Raw genomic sequence first — 24,389 nt, forward strand, 5'->3', positions numbered from 1 at the left:
TAGGCAGACTGAACTGCGCAATAATCGCCATTTTGCCGCATCCCCCATAGTGATAACTGTGCTCCAGGGCCCTGGGGTGAGGACAACCCCAGGTCAGTCCAGCTAGCGAATGAGGCTTGCCSACCCCCGTTGGCAACACCAGGGAATGACTCTTTGATAAGACACTTACCAACGTTTTGTCACTGTTTACAGTCAAGCATTGATCCATATGATAGAATAGGGAAGAAGTTCTGTTTTTTTTTTTCTTTTTCTTTTCTTCTGTAAAAAAATTAAGTTCCATTATTGGCATTTTTTCCCGCCTAAAAGCTAGTAATCTCCATATATAAGCTCCTGTCACCTTGGAAACGTTCAGAAAAGAAATACCAACTGCCAAAAGAAACACAGTATGTAATCATATAGCAAATGATTGTCCAGCTCTATGATGTTTCAAAACTGATCATAAGTTGGTATTAAAGCAACTTCACTGAAATGCCTCTAATTTTAGCTCCACTTGAAGAAAACAGCAGGTTTTTAATTTATGCATACTCACTTGGATACCTCAGAGTACCTCAGAGTCTCTGGTCAGTGCCTACAGGATCTCAAATAGTCACATCTACGAAAGACTTTTGGTAAATCTCTGGCATTTTAAAGCTGGAATGGATTCACTGACTTAAAGTTGATGGATATAAATTGTGAATTGGAAGATCTGACCTTGTCTGAGGAACCAAAATTTAGCAGCTTCAGTGGGGCTGCACATATGTTTCCTTTTCTCACATCTATCTGGGAGCTGAAAATCTAGATCGCCTTTCCCCAGTGACAGAAATTACCCATCTCACATAAAATCCCCTCTGGTAGTGCGGCTAGGAGACCATGCAGTCAGGTGTAGTGCCAGTGTGCACTCTGCAATGAGCAATTATAAAATCTCACTTCCAAGACACCTCATATTTCTGTATTAACTTGCTTTAGTAGTTAGAATTTTGCTCCAGAGTAAACGCTGTATCAATAATCCCTGCAAAACGACAATTAAATTTTGAATCACCTCTCAACGCTGTGTCCCTGGCTACATCAGGGGTAATAATCCACTGCATTAGATTATGATTTACAGCAAAGTCACTGATCAGCTTGTCTTTTTGACTAAAGGGTTGTTTAAGATTTTAGGAAATTCAGAGATTAAACAAACATTAATTAATTGTTAAAATTACAAATTGCTGTTTTTTCATTGTTATGAAAGTGGACTGAACAGTTCTAAGTGTCAAAACGGTATGTCCTCCATTTTACCTGTATTTTCCCTGATTAGCAAAGCGTCTGTGCAACAAGATTACAGAAATCTACCTGGTTACTTATCAGCAATCTTTTACGTTCTGATTTTAGCAGGGTGAGAGCACAAGCAGCTTCAGAGTCAACAACAATTATAGCTATTCTAGATCTGCAGAGGGACTTATACAGTTAATCACACACTATTTTTACCCTATATCTTACAGCTTTCATCTTGAAAATGTCTGTATTTTATTATTCTTATGCAATATGAATAGAAGACATAAAGTCAAGATTTCCTAGTGTGTACTGAGCTAAGAATATCCACGTATTTCAAAAGAAGGAGGATCTGTAACACAAGTGTGGGACAATGAAGAGGCCATTGTTGTAAATAATAGCAGGCTTTAAAACTGCCTTCAGTCTCTATGTGCAGATCCGTGTTTACTTCAATATAGCTTTGCTTAAAAAATGGTGACCCAATATCTTTTTATACGAATCACCTTGAATTGCCAAATCTCTCAATTTCTATAGCATGACACTTAGTGTCAAGAATAATGGGATAAGATTCTACTTTTCTGTGAGTTTTAGCTACACTGTTCCTCAAGTAGTCAAACTAATACACAGAATAGGAGGGAAAACTAAAGGAAAGGTAAAAATCACTGAATGCATGGTAGCAAACGTGCAATTGTTCAGAACATTCCTCTGAGAAACACACACAATACTGCAGCCAACTTGCGTTTATGAATGCGGTCATTTATCTTTACCGAACAAGTTCTAGACTATCACCTCAATACTTTTTCCCGTAGTGATTTYGTGCACACTTGGAACTGTTACTAGGGAGCCCCTCATGAACCGACCTTTGTGCCGCTTCAGAAGTTGGCAATTGATGGGCCTGGATAGAGCTGCGGCTCCCAACCCCCGTGGAGCCGTTTCCAGGAGCGGCCCCCGTTGCTCCTCGCGCGTTTCCCCGGCTCCCGGCGCGGAGAGCGGCGCGTCGCGTGGGGGTGCGCAGAGCCCGGGGCAGCCCCGCCGCGCGCGCCACGGGTGGTTCGCTCCGTTGCCGTGACAACGGCTCCAACGGACGCCGAGGCCGCTTGGGAGGTAGGCGGCGGGCGGACCGGACCGGACCGAACCGCTCCGATCCCACCCCACCCGGCCCAATACCTTCCCCGCGGCGAAGCAGGGTATCACTTTGGTGGGGCAGGCTGGCCTTGGAACCCGCTGGCTGTCCGGCATGTGTTTGGTTTTGTTTTGTGTTTTTATTTACTGGTTGCTTGTAACTATGTGGTAGATTTTGCMTAATTTAACCACAGGCATATTGCATCTAAATTTGTGTTCCTTCTCCTGGCCACAGAGTGACTTATCAGAAGGTACTGCAGCTATTATCGCTACATTGCTATAATTTTGTGTTACTTTTATGTCAGAGTTTAAATGTTTTGCTGGACTTGCTACCTGGTGATTTCAGTCTTTACCTGCTGGTCAAGATTAGATGAGTTCATCCCCTTAGCGAAAGAGTTAATGCACTATTAAAAGCTGAAAAGGTGCTTTTTATCAACAGATTTGTCTTGGGTATGAGTATATTAGTAAAGAAAGTTTCATTACCATTCCTGCACAATCTAAAAAATCACCTATTATGTTTGGTTGTAAAATAAAGCGGTGCAGATACCATTTCCAATCTGTTTTTTCCCCCAAGTTATTTCCCGAAAGTATTTTCCTGCCCAGCTGCCTGGATATCAAACACCCCAAACCTCTGAGGATCCTGAGCACAGGCTCTGGGATGTATGCGTGTGAATCCGTATTTACCTGGAATAGCAGCTGAAGAAATTGTTCTTTCCGTTCTCTCCTACTTAGCTCCAACTTGTTTCATGGCACATTGTCTGTCCTAACTTTGTACCATTAACTAACAGAGTATTTTTAAGTCAACTATAACCCTGTGTAGGAATTCTGTTTTGGTGTGTTTTTTATCACTTCTATTCAAGTGATGAATAGAAGTGATTGAAATGCTACAGCATACCCTTTCTGTTCCTTAAATCAGAAAAATAAGATACTCTCTTCCAGTTRATGTTTATCTGAATTCTCCAAAAGGATTTACATAATACAGAAGTCAGTGGCCTTGCTTTGAATGTAAAATTAATCATATGTACAAGCCTCTACATGAGTAAGATCTTGAAATGATCAACCATGTGGTAATAAGTCATTTTATATGACACACAGCATCTACTGAATTCCAGTAAATTGCATCAAAATTTTTTAAGCATTTAACAGGCAGAACTGTGTAAGGAACAAGTGTCAGTACCTCTGTTGACTCATTCCCTTTTCTGGAGTAAAGTGGTTGCCCAAGTAGATTTAAAAAAAAATTTTTGAAGGAGTATTTTATTACAGAGTTAATTATTTTAACAAATTATTTGGGAATCTTTTTTTTTCTTTTGCATCAGAGATCAATTAAAACTGATACTCCAGCTGTCTGACTCATACCAAGGTATGCACTTGTACCAGTTATATCATGTGCTGTAATGTAATTTCATAAATACTGCATCTCCAACTATGGTCAGCATTTTTGCTTAATGTAAAACATGCAGTTTTCTCATTGGTACCTTGACTGTTTTAGAAGTTCTGTCAGCATGGGCGATTCAGAATTCAGTGACAGCAATGAAGAAGAGCTGAAAACTCTTTTACCATTTCTGGGAACAGAAGAAAAAGAAGACAAAGCTGGTCAGCACTCTAACATAAAAGGCCATCATGAAGGTGAAGATTATAAATGTTTTGATAACTTACAGAAAGCTGTATTTATTTAATAGCTCTACTAATGTAGTAGATGGCAGTGGTACAGTTTTAGGCCTGAATGATGCTCCTCCTAAGTGCAGTGTTTTGAGTAAGGTTACTCTGCAACAGGTGTAACTCATCCAAACCCAATCCATTATTTCTGTAGCAGTGAATCCCATACTTTCTGCTTCTATAAAGCTTTTCAAATGTCATCTTTTATTCTCATATTCTGACTTGACAGCCAGTATAGAAGAGTCTGCATTTTCATGCCCAAACTGTCTTTATTAAGGTATTGTTTTGCTTTACTTTTTGTTAGAACACAAACTTGAAGAGTCAGGTGTTGGTGGCAAGATGGGAAACCACCTTTCTGAAGGAGTTGAAGATGAGGCTGATTCTAGCACGTAAATAATTTAATTTGTTACCAGTTCTAACAGTAATTTCCTTGATACTGTTAATTGCGATTTTTGAGAGAAGATTTGGTCAATTCAACTTCTGTCTGTTGTATGCATATCCCACTCTACTTGTAGGACAACAACTGCATGAGAAGTTGCTGTAAAATAAGTTGGTCTGTTAAGGAGTATGAGCATCAGATTGCAATTTTTGAGTGAACAGAATTTGATACTGTCATGTAGGAGCAGTTAGCACAGAACCACTCTAATGATAGTTCAGGACTATTTGTTTTTAAGTGTAAGTGGTACAGCAGCTCTATTCCTGCAGAAAGACATGTTACCTTACATGTAACAAAGATGGAATAGGAAAAGGAGTTTGATGGGCTGAGTGTTTTAAGAGGTTGCTGCTGCCTTCAGAAAGATCAAAGCAAGGTTCTACCTACTTTGACAAAACTGTTTATCTCTGCCCTGGATTTACTTGGCAGGGAGACAAGGAATGACTGAAAAACAAAGCAGAGTTTATTAATGTATCTATGTGGGAAGCTGCATGGCACATACGACTGCTGCCGGTGAATGCTGACAGTGTCTCTGTTATGAACAGAGAAACTCAAAATACACCAAGATGATTTAAAAAAATAAAACAGGCTTATTCTCTCTGCTTTTAAATAGTCTAGAATGACAAGAGAAAAACTAACTTTCCTCAAAACTGTCTTATCAGCTGTATATATAGTGTTCTAAAATAGTTTAGAATAATCCCTTTAAAGTTTTAAACTGTTGTTCAGGAAAACTAGAATTTGCAAACCCTGCTACCATCTGTGCTTATCTCATTAACTTCGCATGGATAGACTTTGCTGTTTTCACCTCTTCTTGTTCCTGAACACAGCTGATAAATATTCAAAAAAAAAAAAAAAATCCACATATTCAAAATGTTAATGGGTCAGTAATGAAAGCCACTGCCATCCTAAGGATAAAAGGAAATCTGCCTCAGGGATGTAGTGGCAAGAGGGTAAGCATTTGCAGCTGCTAAGTACAGCACAGCATTTACTGCCATACTGGTGCACTCCAATAGCACAGTTGCTTTCCAGGTGACTTAGCCATTATTCCTCCAGTTGAAATAAAGAACAGCAGTCCATTAGCTTGGGGACTGTTATGTCTATGGTTCCTGGTCTACAGGTGATATTCTACTAAGCAAATAAGAATGCAGAAAGATGGGGAGGCTTAGGAATTGATGAGAAACAGGCATGTGTTTTAAAGAAGGATCTAGAAAGAGTAGATCATTATATCAGCCTAGCCCACTACTGCTAATCAGTTGTTTAATCATTTTTGTTCAGTATGATCAATCAATATTGAAGTATGCTATGGTAATTTTAGAGGTGAGGTCATAGATTTGCTACTGTGATGACCAATACAAACAGGAATTCTACTTATACGTGCCTTTTTATGTTGAGAAATGTATGCCTGTGTTTCAGTGGTAGTTCTGTATGCAGGAGCGGTCCTGAAACATTTCTGTTATAAAGTGGGAGGCAATTTACTGTACTGTTCACATTTGTTTAAATAGAAAGCAGTGGGTGGCTTGTGTACCAAGATCCAGAATGTTGTGAACAAACTTTGCAGCTGCACTTTTATGATCTGTATTAATCTTCAAGTTAGTTTATCAATGAATGATAGACTAATAAAGGTAGATTATCTACTGAAGTGGAATGGCTGATTAAACAAAAAATGAGTTGAATGATTAAATAAAAATAATGAATGATGATGGGACTCCTGTGCTAAATCTTTTAGGAACTCGAAAGAGACAATCTTAATAAAGATGCAAGATAGAAAAGTACTGTACAAGTTTTTACACTTAGGTCACCTTATGATGCCTAGATATGCAGGAAAATAGCATTTCTCACAGTAAATGAAGTAAATGAAAGAATGGCAGACTATTAGTGAAAACAGCTCATGTTTTATTTTAAAGGTATGAGGTGTGGCAAATGGAATCCGAGCGGGCAAAATCTGAAAGCTTCAATGAAGGACTTGAAAAAGATGAAGATGAGCTAGATATACAGTACCAAAAACAAGCAGAAAGGCGGATTCGGAGGGAAAAAAGAGCAGCTCTGTGTGCAGAACAAAACCAAAAAGCTAGAGAAAAGTAAGAAACTATTCACTGTCCTTCCTTTGACCACATTATTTTTATCTAGCTCATTATTTAGGTTCTTGAGAAGTTTAGCTAATTCAAAGAATACTATTGGCTTTGTGTTTTTGAGGTAGTTGTTTGCTCTGGAATATTTTTATGAGGAAATGGTATAAAAATAAGAATTGCCTGCAGTCCTTTAGGTTAAGTCTTCTGACCTATGAAAACAGGCTCGTTAAAGAGAAAAACTGTATGTATGCTTTCTGTTGGATCAGATGAACTGCACATGTCCATATTATTGTTGGCCCCAGAAACCTCTAAACCTATGATAAAGTTGATCCAAATTTGTTGTAGGGCAAGAGTTTCAGCACGTTCAGCCCTGTCCTTGGTGTGCCTTAGATCATGGACTGCAAACAGGAAAGCGGTGTTGGAATCCAGGTTTCATTGCTATGGCTCTTTGCCTGTGTTTTGTAGAAAAGATGAGGAAACCCAGAAAGAATGTGAAGAAAAACATAAAGAAATGCTTGAAGATATTCAAAGGAACCATGAAAAAGCAGTCCGCTTCCTGAGGAAAACAACGGCAAGGTAATAATAAATTCCTTTTCATCTGTCATCATATATTCTCTGGCATTTGATACAGTATCCTTTGGTTTTCTAAGAGTAAATGCTTTTCTGCTAAGTTCCTCCTCTCTAACACTTGGAAATCCTCAGCCCTGCTGCCAACACTGTGAAGTGTTGAAATGTTACCTTAGTGCAAAAGAACTTGAGAAAAGACCTGCAAGAAAATCCACTGGTTTTCAGAGCAGTATGACTAATTCGGCAGTTGGCATCCCTCTTTCTGAGACTGTGCAGATTTAATGTCCTTGACTGGTTCTGCATATAGAGGACCTTTCCAACTGTTTCACCTTACCCAGACACAATATCATAGTAAACAGAGACTTAGAACAAGAATATTGGGTGACATTGGCAATTACTGTTTGCCAGATTAAACATTATAAGGTTAAAATCTTCCTAACGTATAAGTCTGAAGGATTTTATTCTACTTACAGAATTCATGAGAAAAATGCAGAAGAAGAACTGAAGTCTCGGGAGCATATGGAAAGAAGGATACAAGCTGTGCTTTCCCTGAAAAACAGCATAACTTCCAACAGGGTACTGCTATTGCAGCTTACACCATGAGTGCAGAAATTGCCTCTATAGACTGCTAAGCTTTACTGAAAGTGATTTCACTTTTCATTGCAGAATTGTTGTGTGACACTGTCTTATCACTGGCCAAATCTCCATCAGAAATGTAGAGAATTTAAATACTGGAATAACCATGTTAGAAATGCTAAAATCTGCCCTTAAAAGTACTCTTTATCTTGAGTGCACAGTCTACTAGTAGCTTACTTGATTATTGTACATTCTGAAAACATTTAAGTTCCATTTCAGAGTAATCCATCACAGATTTGTATGTGGAATTTCTGTTGTATATTGTGCAAGTGAATCAAATGTAACTGTGGTTTGTTGGCTTCATAGGAAAGCCTCCAAACCCTCCAGATAGGGAAAAAAGCAAGGGCCTTTGAGGCAAAAAAGCAAGAGATGAAAATGAGAGAAGCTGTCCTAGCAGAAGGAGGCAATGTTACCAAGGAAGTCATTCTTCACAAACGACTGCTGGAATATGAAAAAGAGAAACAGTAAGTATTCATTTCTATATGGAACCCTTAGCTGCTTAGTGATGCTTACACAGGAATATATTGGATGTCTTACTCAGATTTGTGAAAACTCAACATCTGTGATGTGATCTTAGTGGAATGAATTCATTCTTATATTCTTTATGTGTGATATTTGTACAATCCGCTTTAAGTGACTTAAAATTCTAGTTTAGATATGGTGCAGAGAACCAAAGTTAGGAGCCCATGTCCTCTTGTGGTCAGTGCAAAGAAAATCAACTACACCAGGTAGTTCAGTGAACTGAAATTGATGCCTGAAGTAACTGCAGTTACGTTTTCTAACACTTCTGGTTTTAAATGGCTTTCTTAGGGCTTCTACAGAACATCTCAAAGACTACCCTGTAATAAGATCAGAGGCAGACCGTCTCCTATGTACTTTTTTGATCATAGTTACTATTCTGCTTTGTAGCAAATTTGCCAGGAATGTGTGTCTGCTTGTTCTTTAGCTTAAAGGCTCAGAAGGGACAGGAATCTGATAATTTTACTAGTAGACACCCATAGTTTCTTTAATATTCTAACACTATTGTATTACAGAGCTTTTGCAGAACAGCAAAAATCTAGAAGAACTGAGATTGTAGCTAGAATTTTGCAAGAAGATGTTTACTTTCGCAAGCAGAAAAACAGTCAAATAACTATGAAGGCAGTTAAAAGGGCTGATAAGCTTGAGGATTCTTTGCTTTGGAGAATGAGAACATGGCAATATATTGAGAACACATGCCAGCACTCAGCTGCAGCACTACCACAGGTAAAGAAATGTCTAAACATTAACCATCTTGAGATTTTTTTTCTTTTTCTTTTTCTTTATTTTTTTTTTTTTTGATCAAAAGCTGGTACTGTTGAAGCAACTGTCTTGTAGCAATTTCTAACTGTACCTTCAAAATTGTTGTCCTCTTACAAAAGTTGTGGTACCCTTCATCAGTTTGCTGCTCAGCTAATGAGAGAACTACTTCTGTACAAGAAGTTCCCGAAAAAGTGTGCCATGATGTGTCTCGTGAAAGTAAAGAAGATGAGAAAGACAGGGACAAGCCTCAAGCTGAACCAGAGTTTCCAGGACTTTGGGATTGGGGATATGGTTTTCACAAGGTAAATGTTCTGGTTTCTTCTTAGAAATAGAAAAAATAGATGTGGATAAGGTGCCTATATATTTATCTTATTGTTAAAGTCTTTATACACCTTTGTAAATGTATATATAAAAGTATCTTAAAGGATTAGAAAAGTTTTCTTTGTTTTAGACATCTTAAAATAATGATATTGGCAGGCACTGTTTTATTGGCTTTCAACTATTCATATGTAATTTACAATTAAAACATTGACTTACCATTATTACATAGATTTAGAGGTTCAGTGTGGGAAGGAATTGTTTTATACCTATTTTTGTGGTTTGTTCTCTTAAAGAGAAAATAACATATCTCTGAATAAAAACTGAGATGTTAAGACATATATCACATCATGTTGACTTGCTTGTTTGAGTTCTGAGAAAACTAAAGGTGACATTCTGAGTTAGCAACAAAATTGTTTCATGTGGAAACAACTTTTTCAATCCCATGCCAGGCACTAAAAGGTATGTCTTCTACGGTGGCAAAGTAATTATATTCACTACTCTAAATGCAAGAAAACAATACTCACTTGAAAAGTGGAAATTATGTGGTAAAGAAATCAAATGTTATCTGAGGCCTTCCATACCTTCCATATACTTCCATATACTGTATACCATATCCRGTATACCTTTTATATACTGCCTTCTTGGGACGCAAAAGATCTTTGAGAACACGCTCTAGAGCCTATCAGTAAGGGGTATTATCTCCATACATTCACATGCAAGGACCATAACTTAATTGCTTAACAAAAATGCTTAGCTGTGTACATGTTTGTTGTGTGTGTTTTTTTTTTTTTTATGATTAGTCATTTGGAAAGTGAAGAAATTACAACTTACTGCTTTTTAATGACCATATTAACTCTATCGCATGTTAAGTTGGGCATATACAAGGTACAGAGTAGACAGGTCAGAACAAATGAATTTCTTCCAACAAAAGCTGGCAGTCTGAGTTTGATCTAGTGTAGAAACAGGCTAGAGGCCAGCCAGATCATTCACAGGATTTTCCACCTAGATCATAGATCTGTTGATTAGTTACAAGTTATGATGACTTTTTCTTTCGAGAGTGGTTGGTGTTTGTCTTTTTTTAGGAACCCAAAGAAGAAAGAGAACCAAAGCTATTGGCCTCAAGGATGATGAGAAGTGAGATTTTTGGAAAAAAGATGGGGAAACTGCAAACTGGAATCGTTCACAAGCAAACAGATGCTGCTCGTGAATGTGAGGGATGTCCTTTTTATAGTAAACCAAACCTCATTCATTTCAAGGTTAGCTGTCATTCTGCAGAACATCTTTTAAAAAGCCGTATGTATGCTGTGTTTGTATACAAATCAACTGATAAATCCCTGTTTCATTAGGGCACAGTGCAGGGATGCAACTCTTGTTGATTTTAATAGGTCATTAGTCAAACTTGGAAAAGCACTTCCCTTGTTCTCCAACAGTCTCTCAGAGGAGTTATATAGTCAGGCCAAACAAAGTATTCACTCAGTTTTAAATATAAAATACAGGAATTTAAACTGTCAAAAGGGTGTGCACATACTCAAACATCTTGTTAGATTGTATTCCACACTTTCTAAAGGTAAAGATTTTACCTGCCTTTTACATACCTTGGAAAATGAGATTGTAAGTAGCACACTTCCGAAATTTCCAAGTGCTTTGCCATGGTGAACACCACCATCTCTCCAAGTGACAGCATGAATGAGGAACACAGTCTGCAAACTAGAAAAATGAAGTGGTTATCAAACTGATGTTAACTTTCCAGCAAGATATAACAGCTCTTTCTGAATCTCTAGTTATGCTGTCAAAAAGACCAAAAGCTCAGTCTTGCTGTGCTTTCTTCCTTAGCAAATACCTTAGCCATCACTTAATATTTTCTGAAAGGAAAAAAAAAAAAAAAAAAGAACTGTGACAACTTTATAGCTGGAAGTTGATGCCTCAGGCAGAAAACATAGAACTTCACTGGAAGGAACTGGCACCCAGTTCTGTGTTCAAAATCTGTGTGTTGTCTTTGCCACCTGCAGTGCAAATTGTTGACAACTCTATTAGCCCAGGTTTCAGTAGGTCTATGAGGAAACTGCAGTAAATTAGTTGCTCTTGTAATTGCACGTGTAAATGCTATGTATGTAATTCAGACCACTTGATGTGTTTGGTACTCCAAGGATTTTGATGTTGGTAAAATCTACAAAAAGAAGATAGTTTTGACAAATGCATCCTACAGTGTTAACTTCTGCAGACTTGCGGGAATCAGTGAATGGCTCAAGGACTTCATCACTATTCAGTAAGTAAAATTACACAAAGTTAAGTTTTCAACTCTTCTGGCTGATCAACCTTTAAAAAAAAGTACTTCTGACACTGTTTTAGTGGTACCCCCACAAAATGAACAACTTGCATTACCACAGCAACTGATTTCATACTCGTGAGATTCGGTTTTACAGCTGACTACCCTCTGCTACTTTGTAATGATCAGTCACATTTGGAATTTCTAGCTAGGTTGGTAAGAAGTTAGGCTGTGGTGTGCAGCAAACCCTTCCTGCCACTGGATCTCTGTAAGAGTAGCCTGCAACATGAGCATAGTACAACTCTGGACTGAATATACTCGCTTAAGAACTACAGGGTCAGAATCCACCTGCTCTGGAAGGTCTCAGTAAATATCTAGCACTTTAGTCGCCATCTAAGAGATGCATTTTTAACCACAACAGGCTTTAACTTAACTACTTAATTACCGTCTCTCAGTTTGTAACATGAACACAGCAATCCTTGTCTGCTGAAAGCATTTTAAGACTTCTTGATTAACACCACTATAAAGAATTGGCTTCTGTAGTCTCTTAACTGTTCCAAGTTTCTCTAGTTTTTCCTTAATTTGTCACTTACCCTGACTTTCTTAATATTTATTCCCTTGGATTAATTTATTATGTAATTCGTTCTGCCAGCATTATCGGAATGAGAGCCAGAGATTTTGTACACAGCTTTAATTTTGAGTTCTATGTTAATTATCCCCATAGTTTTGATCCACCTGGCCAAATGTCTGCTGGAATATCCTGTGAAGTAGGGGTAACATTTAAGCCAATGGTAAGTGAACTAAATTACTCTGAACTAGAAGTCTTGTGTTACTGCCTAGCTAAAGATAATCTGGGAGTTATCAAAAATGCCTTAAATGGAAATACAGAACCTACAGAGTTATGTAACTCAAAGAATGAGGAAGATGTAACTTTCAGCAAGCTTTGCAAATTAATTGGTAACTTTTTTTTTTTTAGATAAATGAAACTCTTGAAGGAGAGATCACATTTATGGCACAAACAGGTTCTTTTTCTGTTCCACTTAAGTGTACAACCAAGAAATGCATTGTAAGTGACTTTGCTTAAATATTCAATCAGAGTCAATTTTTAAAAAATGAAATAAAAAATACTCTCGAAAATATTTAGCAAGAAGTGTTTCTTTCTAGCTGCAGTCTTTTTCCATAAAATACCACTCATACTCTCTCTAAAAGCAAATAGCTAGTAGTCAAATGGTCTTTATGTTTTTGATGCTTGAATGTGAATTGCAAGCCTTTCATTATCTTGAACTTAGCTGCAAAATTGGTGAAACTTCCATGGTGACTCAACAGAACAGGATGCGTTTTAAACTGATGTGTAGTTACTGTATGACACTAAATGCTGCTTGCTTGTTTATCGTCCTGCTGCTTATAAGACTTTCTTACTCTAATACAAGAACAGCAGTGTTGAACTGATGTGTAAACGCTGTCTAAATCCAGAGTAACCACTTGAGTTACTCAGGCTTATACAGAGCTGCTGCCACGATCACAATTTGATGCATTTCCACAGTCAAACAGCGAAYTGACTTAAAAGTGGCTTGGTTTAACAAGATTTTGTTCAAACTAGTCTGTAATTTATGTCATTTATGTTTGATATTATCTTGGAAATGGTAATAAGAATTTTAAAGCCTTACTCTTTAAATGGTTGACGCCCATTTAACTGGCATCACTGACCACCTCAGATAGTAATAATTATGTTTTTTCTTCTTACAGTTGGCACTAGATAAAGAACTGATCGACTTTGGCACTCAAGTTGTCGGGGAAAGAATTTCACGGGCTATCACCCTAACAAACTGTGGAGCTCTGGGGACACGATTCAAAGTTCAGATGTCATCAGGTGACAGTAGCATAACCAGAGAAACAGCAAAGTCTTTTGGAAGAATGGTAGGTTTAAAAGCATTGCTCTAAATTGATCAAGACATTCTGCTTTGTAAAAACATAATAGTTTTTTATATGCGGTATTGGCAACCCAAGCACAAATTATGCATTAGGCCCCAAATATCATAAGATCAATAAAATGGCTCTGAAAAAAAAAAAAAACCCACAAAGTCATTCTTGAAATAAATCACGCTGTGCTAAGATACATTTTTGCCAACACCTAATGCCACAGGGCAGGAAAAAATATAATTAAAAGCAGAGATTCTGACACAATCCTTTAAACCCCCAGTTATATATTTCCCCTGGAAAATCTGTGAATTCTAATATAACTGTAAAATACTATAACCGTATTCTATTGTTCCTAATATACTGGTTGCCTATTTTGAGTAAGCAGCAAAAATGTCATCATGATAAAGCTCTCCAGAAGAGTGTGTTCTGCTTGAAAAGTACAATGCATATCTCCATTTATAACATGAACCATATGCTTTGTAATAGACTAGTCAACAGTTCAGTGAATATGTCCTTGAAGAAGAAGTCCATATTAGTCCTATGAAATCTCTGTATAAGAAAAAGGATGAAACTTCTCATGACCATAGTGAAGAAATAGCTCATTGTGTAACGCAGGTGGAGCAGCAGAGGACAGAAACAAGCCTGAGCAGCAGTTCTATAGGTGAGATGAATAATAACAACAATAATAGAAGAGTCAGAGGACTCAGACTTACGGATGGGAACAAATTCGTTCTTCTAACAAGGTTTCCTTCTAGACCTTTTCTTCTCCTCATTGGGATATGGGATTGGATTTGTGATATTTGTGCTGGTTGATATTTTTGTTATTTTACAGAAACATACATTCTGCCTTTTTTTTTTTCCCCCTTCTTCTCCAGAAGAGCTGAATAAAGATGCATTAAACTCCAAATCAGATCTAGAAGCAGATGATGCAGAGAACTTGGTGGAATCTTCTCTTGAAGAAGCACCAACTGAAATTATGCTGGGCAAGGTAATGATTAGTCTGAGATGCATAAAAGACTTCCAGTGTTCTAAGCCTATATGAAAAAATTGCTTTGGCAGTAACTGTACTGTATGTCAGTACAGAATGCAGGAAAACTTACGCTTAATTCAGAACAAATACATTCATTACTTATATTTTCACCAGTATTATGGAAATTCTTCAGTAAACTACATAATCTAGTTGTCATACAGAGACAACAGAATGAAACTCATCCTGCAACTTTCTGACTGTTCAGGTTCTGTTTCAATACTGTATGAATATATGCTATTTATTTTAAAACAAGTTATAGCCAACTACAACAATAAAGTCATTTTTTCATGAAATGTACCTTTTTTTTTTTTTTTTTTTTTTTTTTAAGGTTACTGAAGGTGAAATTGGACCCTTCAGCTCCGTCAAGCTTCAGATCATATTTATCCCAGCTATCCCTGGGGATGTACGGGAAGAGTTTGTGGTTACATTTGACAACTCATCCTGCAAGCCAGTGAGTGTTTTTGTGTAAGATTTGACTCAAAACATGGTAAAAAAACTAGTATGAAATTCTCCTGCTTATGCCTCTTGCAAGGCTTAGAACTAGGAAAGCAGGTACATGAAAAAATATAAACTCTCTAAATAATATAAACACTCTAGGACATAATTATGTATTGTGTAACCTGATGGCAAGTTTCAGAGTGAGTTTGTAAACCATGGCCACTTTTGTGCAGAAGTACAGGAATACCTATGACTTATTTTTACAAGTATCTTCCCTATATTTGTCTAACCAAAGAACCTTTAATACAATTTTTTTTGTTGGCTGTAGTTCATAGTAGAAATTCTTGCTCTCCCTAGATCAGTATTAATTTCCTGGACCAATTAAAAACAAGTACACTCTTGGTTTGTGTATTAACAGCTGTACTTTAGTGCCACTGGAGTTTCTATTGATGTGCCAGTTTGGGTGCCCAATCCAAACATTGATTTAAAGATCTGTATGTACGACCGACTTTATCAAGATTGCATTGTCATTCAAAGCAGGTGAGCTACCCATTCATTATCAGGCTATCATATAACTTAGGCCAAGCCTTCTTAACCATGGGGAAAATCATCCTTCTGAACTGGCAACTTTCACAATATTAAGGGCACTTTATATGTAGCAYGCTGATGTGCCCGTTTACCTTGACATATTGGATCTCCTGTTCTAAATCATTAGGAAGCACATTTTCTTTGTGCTATAGTAACCATGGATGAAATCCCAAATGTCACATGTGCAGGAGTATCATGTGTCAGCTTTTCATCCTGCCAACATGCATGCATTTAATCTCCTAGCTGAATGTGGCATGCTGATAACCTTCCTGCTCTAGGAGTTATTAAAATTAATCTGACGCTTGTATCAGAAACAGGATTCTTCACCATCTATGTCAAATGACTTGTCAAATTGAGCCAGTTAAAACTGCTGAAAATGCATATATCTTACTATTAATTGGGAATAATTTCTCAGAAGGCAGCTGTTGGACTGTTAAATAGCTGTTCTTCCAATGCAATAGTCAAAGACTGAGGAAAGTTAGTTGCTAAGGTCTGTGGTCTGCAATTAGGCACAAACTAAGGATGTAGAGCCAAGGACAATTATCAAGCAGGCAATGAAGGGTTCGAACTGTTGTCAATGTACAGTCCAAGACAACAGTTTGCTACAGCAGCTGCACACAGAAGCTCTACATCAGCTGAAGAGCTATTATTTTGAAGTCTGTAAACTTTTGCTGGTAGCAAAAGGAGGCCAAAGCTATGGTTTTCTTTAACCCAGTTGAAAAGGCTCCTCTCTCAATTCCTGAAATGCCTTAGCTAGTGAGAACTGAGGCTCAGATATCTTATTAGCATAACTTCTAAAATACAGATTAATGAAATGTTAATAAGATTTTTTTAAATGTACTTTAAAGTTACAGATTGTTCTTACAAATGTCTCTTCCCATGCTTGGCTATTTGTAGGAAAAAAACACAAAGACTATGGTAATCGCAAAGCATAAATATGGAACCATAAGTATATAAGTATATTCATATCAATCATAAATGTGGGTGAAAGTGTCTCACCAGAATTCTGTCCAAAAAATCACTTGGAAATGTAATTTAATTGGCAGGTTATAATCTGCACTGATTTAATGGAGAAGTAAGTAGTTCTTGGTCTGTCAATGGTCAGAAATCATTCCAGGCTCCCAGCACCTTATGCTGTAGTAGTGGATGGAGAGCAGACCATCTGGACTGACAGCTTGCTAACCAGTCAGAAAGGAGGAAAACAAAAACCCAAAATATTTGTAAATTGCTTGGCAATTTTGCACATAGGCATTAATTACAAAGTAGGATATGGATTGTGGCTATCACCACATGATAGTATGAGCAAAATTCAGTTAAACAGAAAGCTGTTTCCTTAGCGTCCAGTACACCATTCCTAGGACAAACTGATGACAAGTCGTCTAGCAGAGAAACTGGCAGCATCAGCCCAGCCCCACTCTGACTTCTAGGCCTGCAGAATCTCTGTTGTTGAAGACGAGTTACAAGACACCTAAGAGTTCTTTCCTAAGAGTTGAGAAGAAAAACAAAAAGGAGCCCTCACTAAATCTCCTGGAATAAGAAACTTCAGCTTGCCCATCTGAACTGGAGTATTTTTCCTACCTATGCAGCCTTAATTATCTTGAAGGTTGAAGGTTTTGAGATTATTCTGCAAAAAATGTGCATGAGCAGAATTCACACCCCGGCTACATTTTGATGCTCTCTTTAGGTGTCCTGTGGCCTTCCAGGTTCATCCTTCTGATTCTTCTGGCTCCATGCTGGACATTCAGTGTTTAGGAGTCTTAAAACCATTGCATGAATCGTTCCTTTTGATTCAGATAGAGGAAATATGTTAGGAACAAATGATTAGCTTGTATTTCACAGTAATTTGGCTTTGACTTTCCACTGACCTGATTTATCACTATGCACTTTGAAAATTATGTTCCCATCAGCTGTATACATTGCTTGAAATACAGCTGGGTTTGCTCAAAGTACTTCCAAAATCTTGTTTTCTATACTTAGCTTAAAAGAGAATACAACTGTGTGATTTTGCTATAACAGTTTCACATGGTCTTCATTTTCAAAGGAGGCTTAAAATAGTCACAGCTCTAATGGAGAGGAGTGATGCAAGAGGGGGAAGGGAAACCAACTTCCAGAGCAAATGTAGTCGCTGATCTAACAACATGGGCAGCCCCTAAACCACTAAGCAGGACTTATCTGTTTGCAGAGCAAAAGCCGCACTGCGCTTGACATTTGAAGTATGCAGAGAATTGACTAAACATATGGAGCTTCTGCCAAAAACAGGTTACATTCAAGCTCAGTCGTCCTTCAGCGTGCAGCTGAAGTTTCTGCCCAGGTAACCTAACAATATTAATATTTTTGATATTTAAGAGGCTGTCAGCATAAAATCTGAGCAAGTTAAAGATGTTGTTTTCCTTCACACTGACTGGAGCCAGTCGGACTCCACGCTGCTGGTGTCAGAGCAGTCCCAGGCTCCCTCCTGTCTCCCTTTGCAAAAGATGCCAGATGCTCAAGGAGGAAATTAACTTGGATCCCATTCCTGTGAGGAAATGCTATTCCTGTGGTGACAGCAGCAGTGTGAAAATCTTAACAGTTGCATTCCGGGTAAATTGCCACCCTTTCTGTGGGGAGCCTCTTAACAAAAGAGAGGTTAGTTGGGCAGGTGGCTACTTCACAGATCACTGATGAAATCACTTTTGGACAAGTACTCCTGTGTTTGCTAAGTAAGGTAAGAGCAGTTGGACTTCCTGCCTGTATCCCTCATCCAGGTACTGTTTTCTCTGAAATACTGAATGTGTTGATTTATTTATTTTAATTTTGTGTGTCATTTACGTAAGAATGTCTTCTAGGATGCTAAAAGACCTACCTCAGCAAGTTTTTTCTCTCCACTTCAAAATGCATCTACGGTGCAAGCGTGACAAATTAGGAAGGCCATTTAAAAAAAAAATGCAATTTAAATTGTTATTGAGCATTATTATTTATCTTAGCCTTGTTATTTTAAAGAATTTAGCAGAACGTTTCCTTTAAAATACAAACTGAATGATTAGATCTCAACACTGATATGCAGTCAAATACTACAGTGGCATCAGTTATTTCAAACTTAAACCTTTTTTTCATACAAATCCTGAAGTATTTGGTGCAGCGATTGCTGCTGCATACCTGCAGGCTTCTCCATAGAGCTTATCTAGCTCCTTCCATCTAAGCATGTTTGAATTTTCTGATGTGCTCCACATCTCTGGAAATCAGACCTTTACATTCTAAAATGAGGCTAAGCACTGACATCAAAGTTATCAGCACATGAATATTTGTAGAAAATACAAGTATTTACAAATTTTCCAACACTTCAAATCCTATCAGATTAGCCACAACAGTAACTGTCATTATCATATTTTTCAGTTCCTGAAGTTCAATGCTGTAAGACACCATTCCACTTGCTGAGTGGTTAGAAGCGTAGCTTAGATTTAGAGCATTAATCTCTCTTTGAAAAATGAGAAAGCTTCAGCAGGAGATTTGATGACATTAAGACATTTCTGACACACAAAAATAGCTATCTAGCTGATTTAGCATATAGATCTATTTTTAAAGGGGTTGTGTGTCTGTATGAGAGAGAACAACAGAGAAAGATGAGCTTGATAAGACTGATATAATGTGACACATTTCTAGAACCTTAGTATTACAAGCTCCTTTTTTTTCCTCAGGAGAAAAAATAGCTGCATTAAAAACAAAATAAAATAAAAAAGAAAACCTTACTGAGCAAAGTTAAGTGGAAAGATTGACTGATAGCTTGGGAAGCTCTCCCAAGTAGTTTGTGCACATTGAAATGCCTGGTCAGATGATACTCTGCTCTTAACTATAGGGTCACTTCAAGCCAAGCCATAGTTTCTGCATATTTTAGGCAAATTTTCTAATTTTAAGACTTTCAGAATACCCGAATATTGTGTTTTTTAGTTTTTCTGCATTTGGAACTAGTCTTGCAGATGCTGTCAGCCTAAATCGGATTTGTCTCTTATGCTTGTCATGTTAATGACACTTTCAGAGAACTATAGAAAGGATTTCACTATCTTTTTCCCAAGGCAAAACAGCTAATTTAGAGCTCCTGTCTGTGTATGTATAGTTAGGATTTTTTTTTCCCCTCTGGATTATTCTGCAGTATGCAAAGAGCTTCTGCTATTGTAATGTCCAACCACAAAATGAAAACCAGCACTTCATTCCTTCCTTATATTTAACTCAGTTCCTATCTTTAAACAAGTTTGCAATCCATCCAAAGATCACAAATCTTCTAAAGTCACATTTCAAATTTGTGAAATAAAAGCAGTAAGATTACAGATCACCATGATGATTTTAAGTGAATATCATTTATTTATTAACTGTTCTTTAAAAATACATGACAACATTACATGCAATTACAGAATTGGTAGTAAGAACAGTATCACTGTGGAGACCTAAGAAGAGGAAACAATTCCCTCTGATGGTATAAGGTCTATAAATAGAACAGTGGAGCTAAAAAAGCTGGAGCTTTTGTATTGTCTTGGCTTGAAGCTCTGAAATTGAGCTTAGGATAGCAAGATGCTTCAGCAACAGAAAAGCCATGTAATCCCTGTAAGTGACTAATCTGCGATGCAATCAGACGCTATTGGTCTCCACGTTTATTTCCCCTATGCAGCTTGCCTTGATTTATGGCTTTCTGATATCTTGTGATTCAATTGGTAGTATTTCAAATAGGGTGGCAATTAAATGCCATCAATGTCAAAGGCTGCTGAGGTAGGTGTAATTTTTAGCTGTGGATGCAGCAGAGAAGCAGAAGGATTGTGTTCTGCACATATTGGAAGCTTTATTTTTTTCTGGATTTTAAGGAGTGTTTGGATGACACTGGATGGGGTGTTTGGTAACAGTGTAAAAGGCGCAGGCCCCAGTAAATGACTCTGTTATACTCCTGTGTGTCCACAAACCTGTCTTTAAAATAATCCAATTATTTTCAGTTGGGTTTGGTCCAATTATTCTAACTAAATGTGGTTGATTATTCTAACTACGTTGTTAGACATCCTTGTGATCAGCTCAGAGCAGGATGGTGGGAGGAATGCGGTTCTCCAGGAAATCCTGATCTGCCTGCACATCCTTGGACAGAAGGCAGGTCTTCAGAATTGTTTTGTTTGTTTCCCTTTGTTTAAATAAGAATACATCCATCAAAACTTTGTTATTCCCATTTGTTAAGTCAATACACTTCCACGAAACTGAGTGTATTTTTCCATTTTAGGCACTCTCTTCCTGAAGATGCAGGGAACTATTTTGACAAGGAGACGAGAGTTCTGGAAGTTCCAATGACAATATCGATTGCAGACAAGGTTAGTGATTTTATTATGTTAGTTAGCAGGCTGACAAGAGATGTAAATCTGTTATCTTAACTGAAAATTCACTTAATGATATCAAATCCCAGTTTAGTCCTTTACTAGCTGAAGTAATGACAATATGTGACAATAGTAAAAGGTGCATATAATGATAATACAGAATGGATAATTCCTTTAAAACATAAAAGATATCCCAAGATATCCCATCCCCCAGTCTTTTCATTGTGATCTGTATTGTACTGTATAGAATATTTTTAAGCTGTATGTTTCCTGGAGATGCAGGTTTGATTCTATTCTAGCATATGGAATCTAAGATGATAAATGGAGACTCTTTTGGCATTTTTTTTTATTWAAAAAAAACAAAAACCTTACTGTTTATACTACACATACAGTTTTTACCAGTGCTCTTGCATTTGTTTCAGACTAAACCTGTAACTTTTACTGTCCATGCAATTGTTACTACTTCTGATCTCGAAATCAGTCCCGCAGAAATAAATTTTGGATACTGCACTATCTATGAAGCTGTGCAAACAAATATCACACTAACAAACAAATCCATCTTGCCACAAGAGTTTGGATTTGTGGGACTTCCAGAGGTATGTGGTTATCCCTCCTGCTCCTCTTCTAATTAAGATGTATATAATTAAGTAATTAACTTGTGATTGAAAGACATTCAATCTCTATCAGCTCATACAGACACAAATGATGTGCATTTCTAGGTACTAAGCTGGTACTTGTTGCCATGGTTTCAGCACAGCATCAGTTTTTCAAAGTTTTAGGGGAAAAGTTGAGATTTTTGTCATATTTTATAGTTTTACATGAGAGTAAACAAACATCACTGAGAAAAGTAATAACCACAGATGAAAACAAGTCAGGAGATAAGACTGCAGAAAGGTCTGAGTTATTAAATTTAAATTTCTGCCTGTCAAGTTATTCTGGAATTAAAATCTTGCAAATCACATATACAGTAATCACTGTTACTCAGAATAAAAGCTTCTAATAAAGAGGTTTCTGCTTTTCTAACATTTATACATTTAATATTTTTCTTATCTTCCTATTTGAAGTTTGTTGAAATTCAACCCAATGATGGACTTGGCATTCTTCTTCCTCTTGAAAGCCTAACATTAGATATAATCTTTAAAGCCAACAAGGCAAAGGAATACAACTTTGAACTAACCTGCAAGTCGGAGATTAACAGGTATGTTAAACTGGCTGAGATAATGTGATAATGTGGAAGTCTAAATCATAGTGTACTTGGAAAAGGTAGATTAGGCTATAGGATATAACTGTGAGGCCAGCAGGAATTCTCTAGTTCACAAGAGTTGCTCAATTACTAACAGTTTCATTCTTCATTTCTGTATCTGTCTTTACCGAGATAAACTTTCCATTTTGCTTTCTTTTCCTGTCCCATTTGAAGTTTATAAATGTCATGTGTCCAAGCTGTGAATTTGCCTGAAGTTTTCTTGACTTRCAAAGTTCTGTTTGCTTTCTCAGCAGAATTATCAAAAGTGGTTTTTTTTTTTTTTGGTTTCTTATAATAAAAGTTCCATGCATTAAGCTAATGCTACTAAAATAATGGTGGCAAAAATTCTGTGATTTAATTGGATGTATTTCCAGAAGTTCACAGAAGAAGTTCACAGAGGAAGAGGGAATCTTTAGCCAATTGTGCATTAGAAATAGATAGTAGCATTGTCCATATTCGGTCAAAATTTCCATTGCAGGGCTTGAAAAATCCTGCTTGAACAGGCACTGTAGGATCTGTTCCCTAGTTTCTGGGCTGGTTAAGAGCCTCTTTTATGCTGAAACAGTTTATGATGTGTTTATTTTTAGACAATTCAAGCTGTCATGCAAAGCTGTTGGAGTCCACCCACCTCTTGAATTGTCTCATTCCTTAGTCCAGTTTGCTGCAACAGCTTTAAATGGTGTATCTACAGCAACACTCTATGTAATAAATTCCCATATAAGTGTCMACCACTTCACTCATGCTGTCCCAAGAATTGGCAATGGGGAAATGGCCCGTGTTGGACCCACTTCCTTTGAATTCCACGTGCCAGAAGATTGTCCTGTGACAATTGCACCTTCTGTTGGGACTGTGTTGCCTGGGAAGGTAAATTAACTTTCAGACCTCGAAATTTCTGACTAACATTTTGCTTGTCTACATTCCTGCTTGTGTGACTGGAATAATTTGTATTGTTTAAATTGGAATTAAGAGGTTAACCATCGTGTCTGGCTTCAGCTTTACGTCACCCAGAATGTTCTTTCCCAGTGTTATCATTATGATTTATTTGAAGAACCTTTAAATAACAAAAATAGTGGTAATATAAAGACACTTTAATCCAGCATGCTTCTAAAAAGCTGTGAGTGACTTTATCCTTAGGTTTACCTCATTCACAATTTTGTTGATCAAAGTTTCCCATAAAATATATGTTCCTACTGAACTCTGTACGTATAGCGCATGTATGAGGGTTGAATTCTGCCTCTCATTCTTATCTATGCTCTCACACTCCCAGAAAAGCTTAATTCAAGTGTCCTTCAGACCAACATTGTCAGATCAGCTAATCAGAGAAGAGGCAATTCGGCTCTGCAGAGCAGCTGTGGCAAGGGCAGAAATACAAGTAAGAAATGCTAAGAACTAGCACGTGCTAGCATGGGCTGTCAATACCAGTGATTTGGTTTTCCGTTTGGTATTTTTATCCTAAAATTATTTGCATATTAATGGAGTGCCAACTCACGAGCTATGACCTGGGTATACAGGACAAAGTAAGGCTGTACTGTCCCACTGAATGTGTAGTTTGTTCAGTAAACAAACAGTTAATTTCCTAAGACTTTCAAAAGCCTTTGTAGATTTTTTTGAAAGTGGGAATTGCAGCTACTGTAAGTGCTCTAAAAGCTGGTGTAAGTGCTCTAAAATGTTATTCCACTTAGAGGTTAGTGTTGTATATGGAACTGATATGTAATCTTATGGTTCAGTTAATTTACATTAACATCTGTGGTCATTTTTCCTTACGAGAGAAAGAAGACAAAATCCTAACAAAGTATGCGGTAACTTACTCATCTGCTGCAGTAAGGAATTTTTTTTAGGATGAAGGAAAATATTTCAATTTAATTTTATCTTATTAAAATTCTAATAACTACTGCATCTACTGCTTGTTACCTTAATCCGACTTCTGTTATCTGGCTTTGTTCACTGCATTATCTTAAGTTAATAATGATAGTAGGAATTGGTTATCCAAATTCTCCAGAACTAGAATTTCACAGGGTGTAATTTCTGAGGAATGTCTGTGTATATTTACAGGCAAGAAAGAAAAATGAGAGGAGAGAGATAAAGAAATCATGCACTTCCTTTATCAGACACCAATCTTCAAGACAGCTTGCAAGAGACAGAGGCAGTAAATACTTGAATCCTGTGCATAGTTCTGAGCCACCAAAATCTGAAGAGCTAGAACCGAAGTGAGTAAAAGCATCCTCTACTGCATAGGCAACAAAGAGCCTTTATAAGTGGCTTAATCTA

General features: G+C 37.3%; 1 protein-coding gene across 1 annotated transcript in view; it reads left to right on the top strand.

Annotated features, from left to right (window-relative positions):
- CFAP74 (cilia and flagella associated protein 74) overlaps window positions 1-24,389 on the top strand; it is a 34,359-nt gene that overhangs the window by 3,063 nt on the left and 6,907 nt on the right. Inside the window, exons 2-25 of the mRNA XM_026050937.1 lie at window positions 3,842-3,978; window positions 4,313-4,397; window positions 6,346-6,519; window positions 6,976-7,086; window positions 7,551-7,653; window positions 8,020-8,177; window positions 8,748-8,958; window positions 9,114-9,296; window positions 10,398-10,571; window positions 11,463-11,581; window positions 12,306-12,372; window positions 12,558-12,647; window positions 13,328-13,498; window positions 13,988-14,162; window positions 14,377-14,489; window positions 14,860-14,982; window positions 15,388-15,509; window positions 17,740-17,868; window positions 20,788-20,875; window positions 21,301-21,474; window positions 21,943-22,076; window positions 22,709-22,985; window positions 23,389-23,493; window positions 24,174-24,328. Coding sequence (XP_025906722.1) covers window positions 3,842-3,978; window positions 4,313-4,397; window positions 6,346-6,519; window positions 6,976-7,086; window positions 7,551-7,653; window positions 8,020-8,177; window positions 8,748-8,958; window positions 9,114-9,296; window positions 10,398-10,571; window positions 11,463-11,581; window positions 12,306-12,372; window positions 12,558-12,647; window positions 13,328-13,498; window positions 13,988-14,162; window positions 14,377-14,489; window positions 14,860-14,982; window positions 15,388-15,509; window positions 17,740-17,868; window positions 20,788-20,875; window positions 21,301-21,474; window positions 21,943-22,076; window positions 22,709-22,985; window positions 23,389-23,493; window positions 24,174-24,328 — 3,378 coding nt within the window. The remainder of the gene's footprint in view (window positions 1-3,841; window positions 3,979-4,312; window positions 4,398-6,345; window positions 6,520-6,975; window positions 7,087-7,550; window positions 7,654-8,019; window positions 8,178-8,747; window positions 8,959-9,113; window positions 9,297-10,397; window positions 10,572-11,462; window positions 11,582-12,305; window positions 12,373-12,557; window positions 12,648-13,327; window positions 13,499-13,987; window positions 14,163-14,376; window positions 14,490-14,859; window positions 14,983-15,387; window positions 15,510-17,739; window positions 17,869-20,787; window positions 20,876-21,300; window positions 21,475-21,942; window positions 22,077-22,708; window positions 22,986-23,388; window positions 23,494-24,173; window positions 24,329-24,389) is intronic.

The sequence above is a fragment of the Nothoprocta perdicaria genome, unplaced genomic scaffold (genome assembly GCF_003342845.1).
Source record: "Nothoprocta perdicaria isolate Ctin4 unplaced genomic scaffold, notPer1 scaffold_72, whole genome shotgun sequence".
Lineage (NCBI taxonomy): Eukaryota > Metazoa > Chordata > Aves > Tinamiformes > Tinamidae > Nothoprocta > Nothoprocta perdicaria.